The following is a 23061-nucleotide window of genomic DNA, read 5'->3' as shown; positions in this document are numbered from 1 at the left end:
TCATTCATATCAACCTGGCAGCTCAAAAAGTTGAAATTACTTTTATTGGTGTTTTATATTGGGAAGTTGTGGTGAATAATGAGAGCCCAACAATTTATCAGCCTTGCACTTAAGATTTTAAGGCTGGCTAGCGCACAGGCACCAAAAAGTATTTAGCCGACATCTGGCAAGCCATGCACTTCATAAACAGTTCCACTTTGGTGAGGATAGTTCCACTCTTCATTCTGAAAATACAGAGAGTCATCATTGGATTTGGGTGTGGAGTGCTTATTTTCACAAGTTCAAATGCCAAGTCGTTTGGAGTGGGTGATGATGTTTCTTTAGTGCAAGTTTTTGTTTTTAGTTCCTAGGCTACCCAGAAGCTGATGGAATATTTTAGCAGCCCAATTTTGTTTTCTACAATAGTGATTTAAGTAGACTTATTTTGCAAAAGTTACTTCCTGATTTCTGAATATGCTTCTTTTTTGAAGTTTGGGTTGCTGTGTCTTGGTTTTCTTCCTTTCCCTTTTATGTGTTCTGGATGCCGCCATACCTATTCATGTTTTTCTGGAGGTTTTAGTGCAGATTGTTTAAGGTCACATCAGACATTTCAAAACAAATTGCTTTTTCAGAAACATACACCCTAAATTCGTATAGTAAAAATTAGAGCTTAATATGTAATCCATGAATGTCTCATTTACTTTAAAAAGGTTTACATCAGAATTGCAATAGCAGACTATTTTATCCATAACAAACCTTTTTTTCTCCCCCCTGGTGTTTAGAATTGCAGAATATGTGTAGAATGTGGCACACGATCTAGTTCTCAGTGGCACCACAATTGCCTAGTATGTGACAGTTGTTACCAACAGCAGGATAATTTATGTCCTTTTTGTGGGAAGTGCTACCATCCAGAATATCAGGAAGACATGCTTCATTGTAATATGTGTAAAAGGTGAGAGATACAGTTATTCCATTAAATCATTTTGTAGATTGTTTTATCCATGTGATCACTTGCCCTACCATATACCTTTGAGCTCCAAGCTTTTACTACACCAGTAATCCCGTTAGTACTGACTGTTGGTATAGATGGAATTAAATTGTGTTTTTATGGGTCTGAGAGGCAAAAGAAAAGACAAGAATAGAAATGAGTATGAAGAGGACAAAGTAAAGAGGAAATACTTTACAAATGTGGAAGTAAAAAATGCCAAGTCCTTTTTTAGAACCTTTGCCATTTACCATCCCCTATAAGCTTTCTCTCTTCATCCTTTACCCCTCTTCCATTTCAACAATTGCCCTCCCCTCCCCTAGATATTAAATTGACTTTAAATTATTTTTATTTAAATATATTTGTCACGATAGGTGGGTTCACTTAGAATGTGACAAACCAACGGATCATGAACTAGATTCTCAACTGAAAGAAGAGTATATCTGCATGTATTGTAAACACTTAACAGTCGCGATGGATTCGATACAGCCAGGTGATGAAATGGAGGTGGCTGAACTCAGGACAGGTAAACCTGAGATTTTTGCTTTTTTCAGGAAGCTGTCCTAATCAGTCACCAGTATATTACTTTAGTAATAATGGTAGAGTCCTGTGTATCAGATCCCATCTTATTCTCAATTTCTCAACCTTGAAATATGCGTATTATCTTGGTTATCTCTGACTCTGTTGACTAAAATCTTATCTAACTGCATTAAGACAGTTCTCATATTTGAATTCCAGTTGTGTTCTTTAGCCCAGTGGTGAAAGTTCTTCAGCCTTTGGGCATATGACCTAGTTTGCTCTTCATAATCCAGGTTATCTTGCTCTAAACTAGTTTTAGTTTCATTACTTCTTAAATGTGAATTCTTGCTTCTTGAACCCAAAATTTTGTTCAAGTATGGAATATTAATAATAGTACCCTGTTGGTTATGAGCGTAATAACAAACTTCTTAAAGGGTAAGACCTGCTTACCAGTTTATTTTTCATTTTCATCAGTATGAATGGTAACTTTTAGAATAGTCCTGTTTTATCATCTACAAGAGATTTAAGTAGAATTATCTTAATTAATTACTAACATTTCATTTACAGGACGCTATCAGTATACACTCGTGGAATATCCTTTTTTAAAGAATGAAATGCCAACTATCTTTTAATACATTGTACTTTTCATGGTTTTTTAAAATTTAAATATCTGGTTAGAACAGAAATATCTAAAGTTATACTTACGACATTTTTGGTGATAATATTGTTGATTTAGTTAACAACAGAAAACGCATTCTGATCTAGAGAATATATACATTATTTTCTGTTAAGATTATAACAATGAAATGGAAGTTGAAGGACCTGAAGACCCTGTGGTATTTCTGGAGCAAGCAGTTAGTAAAGATGTCAGAGGTCAAGAGTTCATACCTGGAATTGTTCCAGATGGTAAGAATGCTTGTGATAATGGTTGTGCTCTATTTTGTGAAGAAAATGTATGTATATAGTGAATAATATATGTGCATCTACTAAAACTTTAGATCTCTATATAAAAATTAGCACAGATATAGTCACTCAGGAAATTGTTTAGAAAGGAGCTTTTTAGTAAAACTAATAACCTTAGGAAGAAAATAATAGGAGAAAGGGCACTTACAGATTGTAGTTCTGCTCTAATCTAGACTTAATTATAACTGCATACTTTGTTTAGTGATCAAATGATTTTCATTAAAAAACAGTTTGGTATTTTTCTCTTCTTGTAGTTAGACTTCTAACTACTAACTAGAGCTGTTGCTGAATGGGAGGTGTTTCATACTGAGTTAATGAAAAATTATTGTTTTAGGTAATCTCAGTAGTTCTATTGAGGGTTATTTCAGTTATTTCAATGATATTTCAATTCAGCTTTTGACAGTACTGATAATAGCATTATTGTACATGAGAATCTAGAATTAACGAGACTAGGTTGGGAAAAACTACTTAACTGAATTTAAGTATGGTTTCATATGAAAGTCTGTGGGATTTTATGGGAAATTTTATATTATATAAATTGAGTATATACATAAAAAGCCTGAGATTTTTTTGAAATTCGTTAAGTTTACATTTAACAACTCACTGAAAGTGTACTTCATGCAGATGTAAAGTGAAGAAAAATAAAGCTATCTATAATAATAAATTCTATCATAGTGCATAATAAGATTCCTAATTTTGTCTTCTTATCCTACTTACTAATAGTGATAATGTGTTTTGTGCTTGTATTGGAAATTGGCATTTGGTAGCGAAATAAACTGCTACTCAAATGATTGTTGAGGGAGTAGTGTTAGAGGAATTTTGACTCCTTGCTATAGATTCCATAATGTGTTATTCTCAGCAGTTGAAGTCCACGCTGAAGAGCAACAGAAAGCACCAGAAAGTCTTGACACAGATTGTCTTCTCATTTCTGGTAAGCAGTCTGCTCATATTGTCTGATTTGATCAGTTTACAAGATATAATACCTTTATGGTTCTATGCAGATTTGAGCCACTATCCATTAACTTTTCAAATATTCCAATGGATAGTTACAATATTTTGCAATTGCTATATACACAGTACAGTAACTAAACCTTTGAGTCACATGATGCCTTCTTTGAAAAGTAGTGACAATGGATTCTAAGTGAGTTTAGAGTCTCTATAAAGAGTTGGTGTATCAAATATTTGTTACATTCTGAAACAAGTTAAACTCATTATATAAGAACCTAGTAGCAGAAAGTAATTGAACTGCTTGGAATGTAGAGCATGTTTACATTTTTATCCAAAAACTTCCTGCCTAAAATAGAACAGGGAGAATATGCTGGTTGTGGTTTATATGTGGAATGCACATGTTTCTCTTTGCCAGGGAGACTTTTAAGTTGTTGTCTTCTGTTAGCACGTAATTTAGGCTTCATGCAGCATCGTGAGAAGTATGTTTCACTTGAGTCACTCAAATGATGGTCCTTTGGTTTTAAACCCTTAAGAATTCATTCGTCCTTGTATGTATTTAGTTTAAAGTCCATTTTTTATCATTCACGTTTTTCCGTTAAGTATTTTTGAAACATTCAAGCATTTAAAAAATATTTAGTGCTGCCAGATACATTATTTGATGTTTTTCCTTTATCCTCGGTTGTAGTCTTTCAGTGTATCAAGAATGAGTAGGGAGATTTCATTTTGTATCAGAAGGTAGATATATAGTTACTGGCTGGTAAATAGTAGATGAAAAAACTAGAATTTCTATAGTATAATTTAAAAATTGCCCTCACAGCATTGGGAGAATAAGCGCTTTTTATCTTCAGTGTTCCTACTTTACAGAGCCTCTTACGGTGCATGTCATTTAGACCTGCAACTTTTCTCCTAAGTAAGGTTGGGTTAAAGGTTTAGCACAGTAGTACACTGATATAAAATTTACCAGTCAGTGACTATATTTCTGATATCTAATTAAGTTTAATGGCTTGCTAAGATTAGCCTCTTTAGAATATAGACGATCAGGAAGCACAAGAGTTATATCCAAAAAAATGTGTTGAGTACATCAGTGGGTACAGTTAAGCAAAATAATTTTTCTAGTTAGTAAATCTTTTCTGTGTTTGCTTGTTACTCCTTTGAATATACAGAATCTTTATTACATTTGGGTGTCTGCTATTGCAAAATATCTGTGTGTTCTTGTCCAGTCTTCGCTTTTTTAATATGAACACTTCACATGACATCACTGAACCTCATTTTCCTACCTGTAAAATGAGGATGATAACTTTGCCTACATAATTTTCAATCCTTTTGTAATTGTTCAAGCTATAAAACATTATGTGTAATAGGATTATATCAGTGATTAATTTTATCTTAATATATTCTTTTTAGAAATTACCATAAACCCGGGGATCCATTTAGGGCCATGTTTTTGTAAGGTTTTCTGGTCTGGGACTGATTCTAATCCATAAACTGTTAAGTATTGTGATTTTTATTAACTTAATAGCTATTCTTAATGAATACTTTCTAAGTCATGGTTTAACCAAAAAGATGTTTTTAAACTCCCCTCCCCCCTTTTCTGCCAAAGCCTGTTATTAATATATTAATATTGATATATTATTAAGGTCTTATATTTAGTCAGTTAGAAATTTTGAAATGTGTATGTACATTAATATAATGAATATTCCAAATTTTATAGAATCATCTGAAAATAAAATGCATCTTGAATTGGAAAGTCAGGTTTCTCGTGAAGTTAATAGTGAAAAACTGGAAGTATCTTCTAAAGTAATGCATATTTGTCATGAAGATCAAAATGAAAACAAAATGGAAGTGACAGAAAACATTGAAGTCATTGCACACCAGGACATTGTACAGCAAGAGCAACTACACTCATCAGAAGAACCTAAAGTGGTGGTATCCCCAGAAGAATCAAGGCCTCCAAAATCAACCATTGAATCTGTCTCTGTTCCACCAGAAACCTTAAAGTCCCCATCTGAGGAAAGTACTTCTGTATGTTCTAAAGAACAGTTGCCTACAGAAAGGTTACAAGCAGAAATGGAACAGAAAGAAAATTCTAAATCTTCCACTGGGTTTATGGAATTTGAAATGACTCCTGCAATTGAGGGTTATGTAAAAGATAGTTCATGCCAAGGAGACACATCTTTAAAATTACCATCTGAGACAGAATCATCATTTTCATCAGTAGCAGACATAAGCAAGGCAAATGTGTCTTCCCCTCCAACTCTTCCTTCAGACTTGCCTTCACATGACATGCTGCATTGTTACCCTTCAGCTCTCAATTCTTCTGCTGGAAACATCATGCCAACAACTTACATCTCAGTCACTCCAAAAATTGGCATGGGTAAACCAGCTATTACCAAAAGAAAATTTTCTCCCGGTAGACCTCGGTCCAAACAGGTAGGATGATTTTAATGATGTTGATAGAAGAGATGTTGGAGCACTTATTATCAGATAAAGTGTGTTGTGTAGCTTGGTTTGAAGGCCAACTTTTACTGTCCTCAGGTAGAACTTACATATGTTGTAATGTTGATTTATAATGTGTTTAGGTTATTTCTTTAATGCTGTTAATGAAGAATGTATTTTATTATACCTGAAGGAATTTGTAATTGCAACTTAATTAGAACATAAAATGCGACCTATTTGATTATAGCGTCTAATAGAAACGCTCTTTAAAACTTTTAGTTCTGTGTCAAACTAACAACAGATCCTTAAAAAACAGGATACTGTTGAGTGTACAATAACATTTATTTTTCCCCTCTAACATTGATTGACATCGGTCATCGCATGTTTTTAACCTCATAAGCATCAAAATTTACCAAGGGAGTTCTTCATGCTGGGAAATATCTCATTTTGATTTTTCTACTAATGGCTAACTTTTGTGGGATTTTTTTCAAGTTAGCATTTATTTCAGTAGTTTTATGGAGAAATCTTAGTATTGTATTGTTGATGTTTAGGAAGTGAAGTGAACGCTTCCCGTGCTTGTTTTAACTAGTGTGGCTTCTGCCCTTTAAGGCTGAGTCCCAGTGCTTTTAAAGTGGGATTTAAGTGAAACTACTTGGCAAAATGAAGATACTATAGCTGAGAATTATTTTTTATTCTACAAAATTGCTACTTTCTAAAATGTTTTATAAAATGGCAAGATATCAAACAGTGCAGAATTGTTTAGTCATAATAGTAATTGGGAGTTTTAAGGCTCATAATTCAAATTACTTCCAGTGATTAAAGTTTAATTTTTTAAAAAAGGAATAATATCTTGACTTTAATCATCTAATTTTGGAATTATAAGGTCATTTAGAGAAAATCTGACTTGATTTTAATGTAAAAATAAGTCTTCTCAGAAAAAAATCCAGATATATTTCATTCTCTAGAATTTAGGATTAGATTTAGGATTTAGCTATTTCTCTATGACAAAATAAATGCAGGGACTAAAACACTTTATATACACCTTTCTCTAATTTTAAATAGTTTCCTTACTGTTTACTTTCTATTTCCCCAAGTGAGATTTTCCTTCTCAAACCAGTTCTCCTCCTCCTCCTCAGTAAGTTTAAGTAGAATTTTACTAGCGTATTTTTTCTTGTTTTATAATAGTTATATGATGACTTAGTTCTGACTCTGAAAAGACTTTAGCAATGGAAATTTGAATCTCAAATTTACTTTTGGTTCAGATACTTAACATTCTTTAAATATTTAAATATTCCTGTTAAATCTTCTACTGCTCTATTTGAAGACTTTCAGTTAACTGAGAAACTAAATTCAATTTATTAGGACCATTTTTCTGTTGACTTTTGTTCCAAAATTATATATATGTGTGTGTTTCTATATATTTTTTTCTTCCAGACTCATCACTTTGTATTTGCTTCTGCTTCTGCTTTATTCTCTTTCAGTTCCCGGTTCTGGTAATATTTTACTTTCTGGTTAGTTGCCACTCTTTCATTGCTATTTTATCATTTGCTGCTACTGTCGCTGCTAAATAGACCTTCATGAATGCAGTCAGAAAAGAACATACCCAAAGATACTAATCTCTTAAGCTAATTATAGGCCATGTGTTACCTCCCTGTTGGCTTTTTAGTCTTCCAAGCTTGGTATTAGTTGTGTAGGAAGCACCCTTCTTTTGATAATTCATGGCTTGCTAATATACTTCTGTTACCATGGAGAGTATTAGTTGGATAGCAGAAGATAGCTCTTCCATTTTTTATCAGTTTTCAGGCACTAGGGCCATAACTTCCTGGGAATAGTCTGTACCTAAACAGGAGTATTGATACTTTATATTGGAAATCCTAAAGTCCAGAATTCTATTACATGAATTTCTATGATATCATGCATTCCTCTGTTACATTTCTGGTTTTATTTAGTGTTTCTTTTTGCAGATTCTTAGCAGTTGGGGGTAGCTATTAAATGAGATGGAGTTTCATGGCACAGGTTGTAACGTAAGCAAGTTTCTTCGGTTTCGAATTATTGGTTGAGTGTCAGCCTCACTACTTCCATGTTTTCCTTAATGTCATCAGTTCTTTGGTCTTTACCAGTTCAATGAAACCACCCTAACCAAAGAACTGCAGACTTAGTTGGTTTGAATTCTGTTTCTGTTTCTGTTTCATAGTACTCAGGTCCTTACATTTGTCCAAACAATTTTCTGGTACTACATGAGTTTTTCTAAGAATTCACTTAAAGATTAAAGGAATACTTTTACTTTTCAGATTTTGTTTGTTTCTCATTAAACTGTGATGTGAGAGTAATTGGATTATCCAGTGGTCTCTCGAAATATGTTAGCCAGTAGAAGGCTAAGCCAGTGCTGTCCAATAGAAATATAATGCAAGCTACATATATGTAATTTTAAATTTTTTAATAGTCATATTAAAAAATAAAAAGCAGGTAAAATAAATTTTAATATATTTTATTTAACCCAATATATTAAAAATATTATTTCAGCATTTAATCAATACACAAATTATTAATGAGATATCTCACATTCTTCTCTCATGTACATGACATCTAGTTTATGTTTTACAGTCAGATCTCAATCAGCACTAGCTACATTTCAGGTGTTCCGTAGCCATACATGGCTAGTGACTACGACATTGGACAGTGTAAGGCTAAGCATTTTCAAAAATATGAAAATTTTAGTTCCAGAGTTGTTAATGACATTAAAAGAAATGCCGAGTGAATTGAAGATTGATAAGTATGTTGCTATGATTTCACTGTTATCAAGGACTGATGTAGAAATATTCTACTTTCTTTAAAACAGGTAACTATTAAACCATTTGTTGTAGCACAAACTCACTCCACATATTTTCAGTGTATATGAGATTATCTGTGTGTGTGTGTGTGTGTGTGTGTGTGTGTGTGTGTGTGTGTGTGTGTGTGTTTCCCTCCCAATATACTGGATGGTCTGAATCTGAGACATGAGGACACAGGAAAGTATAATCTGTATCTTGGGTATCGGGAGTCTGTTGTCAAATGGTAAACCAATTGTATTGTTTTTCCTTTATAGGAGAGTTTATTGTTTTATATTGTACCTTTTGCATTGAAGATTTTAGATGTTAGCAAGAATTATATAATGCTTACTTTTTTTTCTTCATGGGATGTTTCAAATATATCTCAAATGTCTGCTTCAACTCTGGAAATACTAACATAAGTTTTTTTGATGATTATGAATACAAAATGATTCTTGTTTTTATTTTGTCCACTTCAGACACAGGATTTCACAAAGACAAAGAGGACAAATTTAGATATGATAGGTAGTAGGAGATGGAAAAGGAGCCCTGGTGGTGCAGTTAAGCGCTTGACTGGTAATCAAAAGGTCAGTGATTCGAACACACCAGCCGCTCTGCAGGAGAAAGATGTGGCAATCTGCTTCTGTAAAGACTTACAGCCTTGGAACCCAATGGGGCAGCTCTACTCTGTCCTTTAGGGTTTCTGTGAGCTGGAATCGACTTGACTTGAATCAGTTTTTTCCCTATCTTTTATTGAAGTTATGCATTTGTGATATGTTTTAGTATTTATTTCTTAGAGTTTTCAAAGGTACCTCTGTATATCTGCATGAAGAGTTGGGTTTAAAAAGTGGTTATTGGACATGCCACATATTGTAATCAACTGTAGAGCTCATAAAAAGCAGCAATGAAATGGCCCTCCCCTAGACTAATTTAAACACAGTCTGTGACGATGCTTGTTTCATCTTAACCCTAGAAGTGGAGTTCTGAATTAGAGAAATGTGGTGTTACTCATTGTTTTACTATTTTATTATGCTTTAAACATAATGCCCCAGAAATGCTCTTAAAAAGTAGTAGCAAATGGGATGGAAAAAAAAACTTGTTAATTTATCATATCAAATCATGTAACTTTTTTTATTTCAGTCTCTATTCCATTTCACTCTGCAAAGTGGTAAGGGTAGTAGTAATAGCATTGTCAGAACCTGTCTAACTTCAGGAGGGGATAATGCGAATTAAGGTCTGCCTAAGGCTGATCCCTATGAGGTAGAGTCAGACATACCACTACTTTCCAACCTTTTTACCAATTCTGACGCCAGCTGTCCATCCTGTGGCACTCACTACTTCTCTTCTGGGTTTGATAATTCATTGCAATGGCCGTATTGAACTCACAGACCATACTTAACGTCAGGTGGTTTATTAAGGAAATAACAGGGTCAGGAAGCCTTTAGGCAAAGTCTCCCTTCTTCAGTGCAGGACAGCCCTTTCAGCTCCTCTTGGCAATGCCCGCCTCCTCTCAGCAGCCTCAAGACAGGCTCCTCTCTGCCCTGCCGTCTGTCACCAGGGCCCCTTCCTGGCCTATTGCCTCCAGCTCTGCTGCTGGGCCCATTCCAGGCCTGTCACTGTCTCTAGTGTTACAGCCCTTTTAGGAGATTCCTTGCCGCCTTTCTCTCTACCTCCCTCTTCTCTTTTGTCTTTTCTCCTTTATGCTTCTTCAGGCTTCTGTCCTTATGCTACTTTCTTTCTGAAAACCTCTGTGGGGTTGGCTGCATATATACACACAACTCCTTGTCAATTTCAAGGGATGGCCTGGGGACAGGGGGGCACAAGCTGACCAATCACCTTTTGGTAGGCCACAGACATTTCATTTGCATTGTAGGCTACAACTTGCCTCATTTGCATAGTCCATTGACAAATCCCTGCAAGGTGCATACCAATCACAGGGCAGGCTGCAGCCCAGGACCCGGCAAGAGGTATCAAACCACAAGTTGTTTACAGCCTACCCAGGAAATACCAGTCAACCTGAAGAAAAGTAATAATCCCTGTGGGGTAGAAAACCTAGGACAAAGGTAACTCCCCAGGGTTTAGGGGAAAAATCTTTCAAGCTGTTTTTCCAAAGAACTAAGGCAAAGGGCCACATAAAGGAACTCATTTCATCACACTTTCATTCCATAGTTGTGTTCATCCATTCTAATTCGGAAATTCTGAGATGTAGTCGTTTTAGCTCATGGTATAGTATTTACCCTATTTCTGTCATTTTTGTTTTATGGGAAGATATTTAATGTAACTACGTGACTATGATTACTTCAGACATTGTCAGATACTAATTACTTTCATGGTGATATTGAAATAGTTATTAAACATTCTATCAAATTTATTTTCTTTTTACAGTAAATATTTCAAGAAAATTTTATAAAAGGAAACATAGGTACTCAACTATATTTTGGATTTTTAGAAAATCCTAAGAATTTTTTTCTTCAATTTTTTTTAAACTGTAAACTGATATTTTATTAGAAACATTTTTTAATGGTTATAGTGGGCTGATGTTATTTATGGTACCTTGATTAAAACAATCATTGAATTATCTTTGTTTCTTTCCTCCCCCCCATTTTTTAAACTTTCATTTATTTTGTTGTTGTTGAGAATATATATAGCAAAACATACACCAGTCCAACAGTTTTTTCTTCATTTTTGATTTTTACTTTTCCACAATTTCTTATTGCTAACATCAGATATATGGAAAGCTTAGGAATTTGTTAAGTTCTTTGACTGATATCTATTGAGAAGTTCTCATAGAGAAAGTGAAATTTCTTTAATATAATGGGTTTCCGGAGGTATTTACTTCATTAGATCATAACCACTTTCCCATTATTTTGAAACTGGATTTTTTATTTTTCATGAATTCAAATAATTTTATTATGAAGCATAGAATTTTATAGCATACTCATATACTCTTAACAGCATTTTAAATGAAGTGTTCCAAATTAACATATAAATTTCATAATCTATTCCTGTGAGACAACAGGCCTCCAGAGTGTTGAGCTGTAGAGGATTGTAGTTTTGTTAAGCATCATCCATTAATTATAAGCAAGCTTATTTCCTTTTTTTTTTTAAAATAATGAATGTCATTTCTGGTTTTGCAAATGCCAATCCCTTAGGAAGAAGCATGGTTGAAGATTTTAGGGGGGAGCTTTGTTTTTAAATTTAAAAAAAAAACAAACAGAAAACTAGATGTGTAGATTATATTTTCCTAATAAAGAAGGATTCAGTCCTTTATAAATCATTTCATATCCAGCTTTTAATTCAGATAAGTTTGAACTTTGAAACATTGCTTTGTTTAAAGTATATACAAGGATATTCATTAAAGGAAAAGAAAACTACCCTGGTGAGTTGTAACTGTTAATTCTTGGATACCTAAAAGACAAAATCTATATATCTGGTACTTTGTCTTAGAACGTTTTGAAGAAGGGTTAATTAGTAAATAGATGTATATTCCTATTCTTCTTTTATAGTGAATAAAAAATGGAAGGTAGTATGTCAGCAATGATTATCTACATGTTTTCTAGTTTAGAAACTACACTGCCTTTTACGAAAAATTTTTTAGGAATATTTTTATATTGTTTGTACTTTTTTTTTTTTTTTAACCGTAGTTGTAAAAACAGCTTGGGGGCGGTGTCTGACCTCCGCCAACCACACAAGGGGGAAGCAGAACCAAGATCAACAGCTAAAGGCTGATTCGTGTGAGGCGAGGTCAGACATGCCTCCTCTCTCCGCCATCTTTACCAATTCTGATACCAACTGTCCCTCCCACAGCACTCTCTACTGAGTTCGCTAATCCATTGCAGTGGCCCCACAGAACTCAAATATATGGGGTTTACTAGGGAAGTAACAGTTACAGTTCAGGCTCAGGAACACTTAGGATACAGTTCTTCCATTAGGATAGCCTCTCCCTAGCTGCGCTCGCAGTCATGCCTCTTCCTGGCCCTCAGTCTCTGCCCAAAGGCACTCAGCTTTCTCTCCATGGGCTGGGACGCCCACTGCACTGTCTCCCGCTGCTGGGTCCCTCCCGCTGGTCCCTCCTTCCTTGATGGTGGTGGGCTCCTTCTTTCTGCTCTGGAATTGGCTCTCTTTTAAGGCAAAACTGATCAATCCCCTAGGTAGGCCACAATTATCCTATCACACGATCACCTGGGTGGGGGTTACAAGACCATGACTAGAAAGGCCACACACAAAAGTAATTAATCCACCACAGTAGTTTATTGATGTTTAAAAAGATTGATTAATATAAATTCAGCATGAAAATTTTCATAGTGCAATTGCTTGAATTCAAACCCTTATTCTGTTATTGTTTGTGTGATCTTGAGCAAGTTACCTTACTTTTTTCATCTATAAAACTGTATCATATGGTGGTGGTTTAGAATTTAATGATAATACATATAAAGCATCTGGCACATCTGCCATTGCTTGCTTTCTTGAATTACTGATTAATGCAGATTTTAGAAGGGTATAATAATCCTGTATTAAGGGTAGCTCTGGTATGGTGGTCCTAAAACCGAGTAGATTGACTGATTATTTGCACTGAAGTGTACCAATGAAAATAACTACAGACCTTGACCATATGAAATACTGGCCACATTAAACACAATATTTAGTACGTTTCCCAAATTCAAAACCACAAAACAATTGCACAAGGTGAGGCTGGCAAGTGTCGCCAAATTCATTGGTAGGAAGAGGGTTAGATTTCCAGCAGATAACTAGTGTATGTTTTTAAGACTATTGAAACCGTAGGTTTTTTTGTTGTTGTTGTTTGATAAAAATTGTGCACTTAAGTGTCTGTCACTGTTCTGGATCATGTAGATCCCATGCTCCCAGCAATCATTGACCTTCCAGACTAGTTTAGGATATAGACAGGTAAACAGCTTACTAAATATAGTATGTGATATATACTGCAGCAGAAGAAACCACAAGAGATAATATGGCAAAGCAAGAGGAGCCTAGAGAGAGAACTCAGCTCAGACTTCAGGCTTATGCATGTTTTCTAGAAGAAATGAAGACTAAATCGTTAGTACTCGGAACGTATAGGCTGTAGACTGGGAATATCAACATCACCTGGGAGTGTGTTAGGCAGAATCTCAGGCCTCATCTTATATACTTCAATCCAAATATGTATTTTAAGAAGATCCCAAGGGGGTCTCTATGCATCTTCAAGTCAGAGAAGCCCTGCTGTAAACCACCGTGAGACCATAGTTTTAGACAGAAACATGTCCAACCCTTAGGCCTGCCCAACCTAAAAACATATGTAAGATTAGAAGTGCCAGCCTTTCCTCTTTGTTTGTGCCAGTAGTGATATTTCTGAAGACATTTCCAAAACCATTGCTAGCACCAACCAAATTTCTATTCTGAAATTATTGAGGGGTGAAACTGCTAACAGCTATTTCTGTACTTTGAGAAAGTATTTTATCAAATCATGATCCAGGACTAGTGTCTTGTTCTATTTAATGTTGAACTTAGTTTATTACATGAGACTTCTTTATGCAAAAAGAATTCTTCAAGTCATAAAAATGAGTTGTTGCCTGCTGTAGCTCCAGTATACACGATTGCATGTATGTACCAAAAGGACAGATTACCAGGGGCAGATTATCCAATAGGCAAGGTAAGCACAGTGCTTACCTTGCTTACCAGATCACCTGTAGTGAACATTTCACAGTTTTTCACCACATCAAAGATTCTGCTTCTAGGTATGGCTAGCATCTGTCTCTCCCAACCACACAGCAGCTTCCTACAGAATAAAGCCTCTTTTCAAATTTACACTCCCTGACAGGGGCAGATGACCCAGTAAGCAGGGTAAGCACGGGCTTACTTGTGCTTATTTACTAATAGGGAGTGAACAGTTTCACTAGAGATGATCTGGTAAGCCAGGTAAGTACTGTGCTTTCCTTGCCTATTGGATAATCTACCCCTGCAAATTATAAACCTTGTTTCCTTTTCCCTTACTAGTTGTCTTCCTTTCTGCTCTCTCTTCAGTGTTTTCACTTTCTCTAAGTGAGACTCATCATTTAATAGCAACCTTGGTTTTGCATAGTATGTTGGGAAAGGGTAGATCCAAGGTTGACTTCGGACTTGGAGGCGCGATGTTTGCCAGTGAGGCACCAAACTTCTCTGGCTGCTCTTAAAACTGAAAATGGGTTAGTCTGTGATCATATTTAAAACAAGCAGTAGAATTTCTCTTCTAATAAGTTTTTGCCCAGAGTAGCCTCTCCTCTCTTGGCCTTTCCTGTTGACCATTTTGCTACTCCATAGTCCTTGTAATAGCTGTATTATCTCACTAGTGTGATAAATTTACCTGAGAAATTAGCATTAAAGCAGAAAGGAGCTTAATATCAACCTTAAACAATTGTTAGGGGGTTAAATAATTATTCTTGAAATTTAATTTTGTCTCTGCCAGCCCTGGTTGCACAGTGGTTAAAGCGCTTGACTGCTAACTGAAAGGTTGGCAGTTGGAACCCACCCTCTACTCTGCGAAAGATGTGGCATTCTGCTTCTGTAAAGATCAAAGCCTTGGAACCCTGTGGGGCAGTTCTGCTCTGTCCTGTAGGATCTCTGTGAGTTAAAATCAGCTCACTGGCAACGGGTTTGATTTTGGTTTCGTAGGATTTGATAGCAGTTGGTTCTGTTTTGCCTTTTTTTTTTTTTTTTAATTACCTTATTTAGCTTTCTTTACAACTTACAGTCTCCTGGTGGCTATGTTTTGAACGCTTTTGCTTTTAATTCAGATAGCTTAAGAATATCAGTGTATTGAATAGATTGGTAATTTTTTTAATAGGTGAGGAAATCCAGGGTTATGGGTATAGCTGGTGGAGGGGTTAGTATATTTTGCAATATAGTACAGTGTTTATTGATGCATTCATGCATGTCCCTGCCCCCCAAAAAATAAATAAAAGATGCTCAATAGAAAAAGGAAAGATAGTAGAGGCTCAGTAAGTGTTATAGGTATTGAATTGTTCCCAAAAAAAATATGTGTCAGCTTGACTAGGCTATGATTCCCAGTATTGTGTACTAGTCCTCCATTTTGTGTTGTAAATCCTAACCTCTATGATTTTAATGAGACAGGATTAGAGGCAGTTATGTTAATGAGGCAGGACACAATCTACAGGATTAGGTTGTATCTTGAGTCAGTCTCTTTTAAGATATAAAAGAAAGCAGAGAGGTGGGGGACCTCACTACCACCAAGCAAAAAGAGCCGGGAGCTGAGCGTGTCCTTTGAACTTGAGGTCCCTGTGCTGAGAAGCTCCTAGACCAGGGGAAGATTAATGACAAGGACCTTCCCCCAGAACCTACAGAGAAAGAAAGCCTTCCCCTGGAGCTGGTGCCCTGAATTCAGATGTCTAGCCTCCTAGACTGTAAGAGAATACATTTCTGTTTGTTAAAGCTGTCCACTTGGGGTATTTCTGTTATAGCAGCACTAGATGACTAAGACAATAAGTGCTGAACATAATGCTTCCTATAACAGTGGACACAGCAGCCTCCTCCTCCTCAAAGTTACAGTCAAGTGTCACAAATAATTACAAGGTAGGTTTTGTCTTCTAATAAAAAGCTGCAGTAGGATAGCACATATATTACAGGGAGACTAACCTCCTCTGAGTGGTCTGGATAAGTTCTTTTTGATCAAAGCAGAGAGCCGAAGGATAATTAATAACTAAACATTGGTAATTATGATGTTGGTATTAAACCCCATTGCCGTTGAGTTGATTCCAACTCATAGTTACCCTATAGGCAGAGCAGACCTGCCCCGCAGGGTTTCCAAGGAGCAGCTGGTGGATTTCAACTGCTGACCTTTTGGTGAGCAGCCAGGCTCTTAACCGCTGCTCCACTGGGGCTCCGTTGTTGTTGTTAGGTGCTATCAAGTTGATTTTCAACTGTAGCAACGTGATGTAACAGACATGAACGGCCCCATAGGGTTTTCTAGGCTGTAATCTTTATGGGAGCACATAGCCAGGTCTTTTCTCCTGTGGAGCATATGGTGGGTTCAAACAGCCAACCTTTCCGTTAGCAGCCGAGTGCTTAACCATTGTGCCACCAGGGCTGCCTTGGTAATTACAGCTATATTTTTGTCTTAGGGTCTGAAGAATATACTAGGTAGTGTATTGCTTGTCAAAATATGTAAGTGTAATCATAATTTTTCTTCAGTTCCTGTAAAATTGCATATAATCTGTCTTCCAATGTCTTATATTTATTAAAATTCACAGTGTAACGCTCCAAGTTTTTATTATGTAAGTTTTTCATAGCAGTTGAGTAGTTTTCTAATTATCCCTGAAATGGCATCCAAACATTTCTAATCAATAAAGTCCTTCATTTGGTACATCCATGTTATATGAAATGTAAGTCCTTTCTGAAATGTGAGGTACAATTTTGGCATCAAAGCTAACTTTTAAATTATGATGAATAGGACACAGTCACCATTAAATAATCTTATTTCTGAAATATTTTATCTTAGAGTACAACTTTTATGGTATGTTTTTAGAACTATCTACTGACATAGCTTTAAATATCAACCAAAAGGAATTTAAGAGATACACTAGTCAAATATCCTTAGAAAAACCAATGGAAATACCGAGAGAACTAAATTTAAATATCTTTTGTTACCACTCCCTGCCACTAAATAAAATCATAAACAATAAAACATACATGATCACAAATTGTGATGCAATGAGAAGATACTAAAGATACGGTAAGGGAGATGGTGGTTCACTTGGGGAGCTAAGGAAAGGCATCTCTGGTGAGGAAATATGTCAGGCCATACCTGAAGGATCATAAGAAACCAACCATTTTAAAAAGGGTTGGAAACTTGGAGAAGTGGAGAAATGTTCTGGGTTAGTAAGGGTCAGTAGGGCCTTGATTGCTGAAGAGCTTAGTATAGCTTGAAGGATAGCACGGAAGCCAGAGTACATAGGGCATGCTGGCAGAGGGAGAATCCCATAAGATGCGGTTGAAGAGAGGTGGTGGTGGTGGTGGTGTTAGGTGCTATCAGGTCATTTCTGACTCATAGCGACCCTTTGTACAACAGAATGAAACAATTTCTGGTCCTGTGCCATCCTCACAATCGCTGATATGTTTGATCCCATTGTTGGGTGCAGTATTATTCCATCTCATTGTGGATCTTCCTCTGTTCCACTGACCCTCTACTTTACCAAGTGTGGCATCCTTTTCTAGGGACTGATCCCTGCTGATAACATGTCTAAGTATGTGAGAGAAACTGTTGCCATCCTCACTTATAAGGAGCATTTTGGCTGTAGAGGTAGTGGTAAAGGTTTGTATTTTAAGTGCACTGAGAAATAATTGAAGGGTTTAAAATAAGGGAGTGTCTTCCTTAGACAGATTTGTATATTTGAAAAGTCCCTCTGGCTGCTGTTTGGAGAAAGACTTGAAAAGATACAGGCTCTTGTAGCAGGCTCAGTGAGAGATGGTGGTATCCAGGGCTGGGCTGTTGGCCGTGAAGATGCAAAGAAGTAGAATAATTGGGGGCAAAATTTGAAGATAAAAATTATTGAATTTACTGATGGTTTTGATTGAAGAGGTGGCAGGGATGAAGATTGAAGTGGTTGGGGGAAGAGTGATAGTCAAAGATGACTGTTTTCCAGTTTTCTGACCTGAAGACTGGATGCCATTTAGACATGGTAAATCTGAGAAGTTTTGGGTGACAAAATGGAAATATTAAGAAGGAAGTTGAAAATCACACCAATTTAGAGATCTCCGAAGAGGTTAAAACTAGACGTGAATTTGGAATTCAACGGCATCCATGATGGTGTTTAAAGCCCTCATAATAGATAATAACATTTAGGATGAGAATATGTGAAGAAGAGAGTTGTCCAGGTTTCAGACTAGGAAACACTATTTGGTTTAGAGGTCATATGGAGGAAGAGCTTGCATAGGAGACTGAGAAATGGCAGCTGAAACATCAGCATGTTGCTACCACAGAATCTAATGTAACTATGTTAGATGTTGCAAGTTTGAGTAAAATGAAAATAGAGAAATAACTTTTGGCAACGTAGAAGCCACCAAAGACTTGGGCATAGAAAAAAGGCATTGGCATGGATGCAAGAAGATTTTTTGGGGGGAATGAGGTAATTCACTTGCAGTGGTTAGTGTTCTCAGTAATATAAGCATAACCATTAGCTGAGCCTTGGAAAAGGTAGCTTAGGGATTTGATAGGTCAGGGAGAAGCATAAAAATAATCCTGGAGGGTAAAAAAGTATTGCTATAGAGGATACGTGGGATTACTAAATTTAAAATGTTTGAGGTTTGAGCTCATAAATTAAAAGTGAAACCAGTCTGTCATTCACTGTGTGGTTTTTCTCAAAATGCTGTTACTCATTAACTGTTTCCCCTGCATCAAAGGATATTCAAGCTCTTATTTCCAGTTTATCATTTTAATTCCTCACAGTATTTTTATGTGGTTAATAGGATATTCCTTGTTTAATAATATTCTAGAGACCTGGTAGGTGCTATGTACTTGTCTTAAATTTTGGTTATTTAATTGATAAAATTATGCATTGTTGTATTACTGAATTTAAAATAGGTTCTTTATTGCTTGACATTTGTATTTTTCTTTAAAATGTTATCTTTGTGGAGTAAACATTTTTCTTTGTGCTGTTTAGCATCTTCATCAGATTAGTTCAGATTTTTGCTGAATGTGATTATTTGGGAATGAAATGCCTTAATTTTAACTATTTTAATAAGATACTATTTCCAGTATAATTTATTAGCTACTTTAGGCATTTTAATTTGCAAATTTAGGACAATTTGCTTTAACATTTCTTCACTTTCCAAATTAGTCCTTTAGTTGTAATCTTAGTATAATATTCATTTCCCTAAATCAAAATCAAAACTGACAATTTAGAGTCGCTGAAACAAGTGTAAATAAATGCTAAGATTATAATGGTATTTGCATCTTAAGGTTAAAGACTAACTTTCCACAATTTAAAGTTTATGTATATGTTGCTTGCTCAAGGTTCTTGTTAACCTTTCTCTTTTTTTTTGCCAACTGGTTTGGTTGTTCAACAGCAATAGATACACCTTCCATTCTTTAGAATTATCTGTTTCTTCTCAGTGGAGTGATAGTTGTTAGAAAAAGATAGTCCCCGTATAGTTTCTTCTAGTGTTAATTCTTAGAGTTTGATTGACTTTTATTTACATTTCGGTTCTACAATATTGCAGTACATGAGTCAATGTTGATGTCATATAAATCTTAATTTTTAATGTGTTTCAGTGTACTGATGTTTCAACCAGAATAAAAATGTAAATGGTAGCTGCAAACATTTAAGTGTTAAGTCACTGTAAGTGATTCATTTGTTTTCCCTACCTTGAAGCAATTTGTCCTAAATTTCTATACATCTGCATTTGTTTTTGCTGTTTAAACTTCCTTAGTTGCTGGCTTTGACCTTTTATGTTGCTGAGTTTTATACATCTGTTTTCTCACCTGCCATATCCTAGGGGGCTTGGAGTACCCATAATACAGTGAGTCTACCTTCCTGGTCCCCAGACATTTCAGAAGGTCGGGAAATTTTTAAACCCAGGCAGCTCTCTGGCAGTGCCATTTGGAGCATCAAAGTGGTAAATAAAATTGCATTTATATTCATGTGTCATTTCTTTCTGGTTGTGTTGTCCTAGTAGAAGTTAAGAGTAAACCTTTCTGTTATAGGTAAATAGTTCAGCTTTCACAGCCTGTTTTTTTAATCTAAAAATCTTAATGCAAACATGTTTGCATTTTAAAATCTGGACTAGGCGGATATTAAATCATAATTTTATGTGACTGATTTCAAGTGTAAATTTTTAATATCTCTTTTTGTGTGTCACTTCTTATGTTGTAATGACCTGTATTTCTCTGAGGGGGAATATCCTTATCACATAAGCCATAAGGTGTAATTAAGGACTTGGCTTGTTCCTGCTATCATAAAATTTGGTTGCTAAGAAAAGAACGAAAGAACAGCTGCATTAATCTATTATATACTAATGGAGAAGAAATACCAGAATTGCAGCTCAGGATTGAAGAGGCCTCTTCTTCATGCCAGCTTGTGGAAGTTTTACCCTGCTAGTCCTTTGAAGTAAATTAAGTACTATGATGCATTTTGAAGAAAAAATATTAGTTTGAAAAAGTGTTAATCATTGCAAAAGCTGAAATTCTTTATTGACTAGAGAACATAATTTTTCTTCATGTTCTATATTTAATATAGTGCTGAAATAAGGCTGTTTATTTAGACTAATGAAAGATTCCAAAGAGTTCCAGTATCCACTTTCTTTTTTCTATCACCTTTGGAAGAACTACTATCCAACTCACCCTGTTATCATCCAGACTGTTTAAGTATAAGCATTTGTTTTAATAGTATGTAAGATTACTTGTTTCACAATTTTGGAGAAAGTACCAATTTTAATTTATGTGTTCTTGTCTGTGCCAGTTGTTGGAGAAAAACAAGTTGAGAGATTACTGTAGTCTTGATTTAATCATTGGCTTAAGTTTTAAAAAAATCTTTTGTACCTATTTTTTGAAAAATAGTCTCTACCCACTCCTACCTAACCCACCCTTGTTCAAAGAAGCTGCTGGATCCCTCAAGGGATCTAAAGGAGAGCAGTTTAGAGAAGACAAGGAGAAGCAGTGTAAAAACTGGAAGTTGGCTGTATTTATTAAAACTGGGGGAAAAGATAACCCTCTTCTCTTTTGTTCATGTGTATCTATTTTGTGCTTAACGATATATTATTGTACAATAAATTACTACTTAGAAATATTCTGCTAAATAGGTAATGAGTTCAGCATTTCATACTGAGATATATAACATCAAATGAAGATATGACATATTATTTAACTTGTCAGAGTAAAAAAAAAGATTAAAGAGAATTTTCCTGAGTATTTAAATAAGTTTAAATATTCATAGTACATTTACTTGTAGAGAGTCCAGGTTTTTTTAGGTAGTAATACACAAGTCTGAGTATAACAACAACACAAAACACAAAAAGCAACAACAACAAAAAATACTGGTATTTCTTAAGAGTTCAGGGAATTTAATATGTTTTCCTATAGAATTTTTTCTTGTATTGGATAAAAATTCAGATAATTATTTCTATTTGAAGTAGTCATTATCTAGATGATTTGAAACATGGTTTTTACCCTTTCATCAACTGTACTATAATCTTTAAATAAGTTTCCTTTAAATACTGTGACAGAATGAGGTAGACATATTCCATTCATATAGACAGCTACCGAATAGTAAAGGAAGTTGACTTAATTTTAATGACAGAGGAGAAAAAATAATTTTACACCAACAGAAATTAACTTCTATACTATTTACCAGTACAAAATAGTAGTTCAGAATATAGACACTGGAGCCAGACTTGGTTGCTCTGTAACTTTGAACAAGTTGCTTAACCTTTTATACCTCAGTGTACTTATCTCTAAAATGGGGATAATGAAATACTACCTACCTTACAAGATTGTTGAGAGTAAAAAGTACTTAGATCCATAAAGAGTAAGTGATCAGTAAATGTCAGCTAATTCTATAATTACTGAGTAATTAGCAGGAATCCTTCCTTATACTTATTCTTTATCGAATACAATGTGTTTACAATTAAGTTGCAGAATACATATTTAAAGATACAAATAATAAGCCTGTCTCTTAGTATTTATCTTGTCATCAAAATAAAAGAGAGAAACAAGTAGTTTTGGTAAAAGTTTTCCTGAAGTTATTAGCCTAAATTCTCAGGATTTAATTCTTTGTTTTCATTGGCTGATGAAGTAGATGTACTCTAAATTTAGTGAAATGTTTAGATCACTGACATTTGAACTTGAAAATTCTTTTTGGCTTTTAAAAAATGTTTACTGTTTACTTATATATTGTGTAGGGGCGTGGGTCAGGATTTCCAGGAAAGCGGAGACCTCGTGGTGCAGGACTGTCAGGACGAGGTGGCAGAGGCAGGTCAAAATTGAAAAGTGGAATTGGAGCTGTTGTACTACCTGGGGTGAGGCTGGCTTCATTTCTGTTCTAATCTTGAACATGTTAATGAATGATAAGACTCATTTGTAGCTAATCATTTGGACTTTAATAGTCACATGAGTAGACTAAAATTTTTATTTCATTTTGCTCTTACCTCTACTTTGTTTTTTTTAATCTCTAATCAAGTTTTATTTTATTATTTTTCAGTTTCTCATTCATTTTCTCTTTTCTTACCTTCCTGTTTGACTCTTATTTTATCTTCTTGCACCTTCCCCCAACATACAATATGTAGCATATTTCTTTTATTTAAAAAAACAAACTCCTGTTATATTCTTGGATTTATTTTAAAAAATTAATTAGATTGCAGTTTTAAGGTTTTGATTGCAGTTGCTTTCATTTTTGTACTATGCCTTACAGAAGAAATGACAAATGTTGCAGATTAGTATGT

General features: G+C 35.2%; 1 protein-coding gene across 11 annotated transcripts in view; it reads left to right on the top strand.

Annotated features, from left to right (window-relative positions):
• KMT2C (lysine methyltransferase 2C) overlaps positions 1-23061 on the top strand; it is a 313148-nt gene that overhangs the window by 162112 nt on the left and 127975 nt on the right. For 8 of the 11 annotated variants that reach the window (XM_023727962.1, XM_023727957.1, XM_023727958.1 and 5 more), the window contains exons 9-16: positions 762-931; positions 1339-1490; positions 2276-2389; positions 3306-3377; positions 5106-5824; positions 9117-9224; positions 20122-20241; positions 22522-22638. In XM_023727962.1, coding sequence (XP_023583730.1) covers positions 762-931; positions 1339-1490; positions 2276-2389; positions 3306-3377; positions 5106-5824; positions 9117-9224; positions 20122-20241; positions 22522-22638 — 1572 coding nt within the window. The remainder of the gene's footprint in view (positions 1-761; positions 932-1338; positions 1491-2275; positions 2390-3305; positions 3378-5105; positions 5825-9116; positions 9225-20121; positions 20242-22521; positions 22639-23061) is intronic. The other 3 variants (XM_023727964.1, XM_023727966.1, XM_023727961.1) reach the window with 2 other exon arrangements.

Source organism: Trichechus manatus, unplaced genomic scaffold, assembly GCF_000243295.1.
Source record: "Trichechus manatus latirostris isolate Lorelei unplaced genomic scaffold, TriManLat1.0 scaffold00020, whole genome shotgun sequence".
NCBI lineage: Eukaryota > Metazoa > Chordata > Mammalia > Sirenia > Trichechidae > Trichechus > Trichechus manatus.
This window is presented reverse-complemented; position numbering and strand designations above follow the sequence as displayed.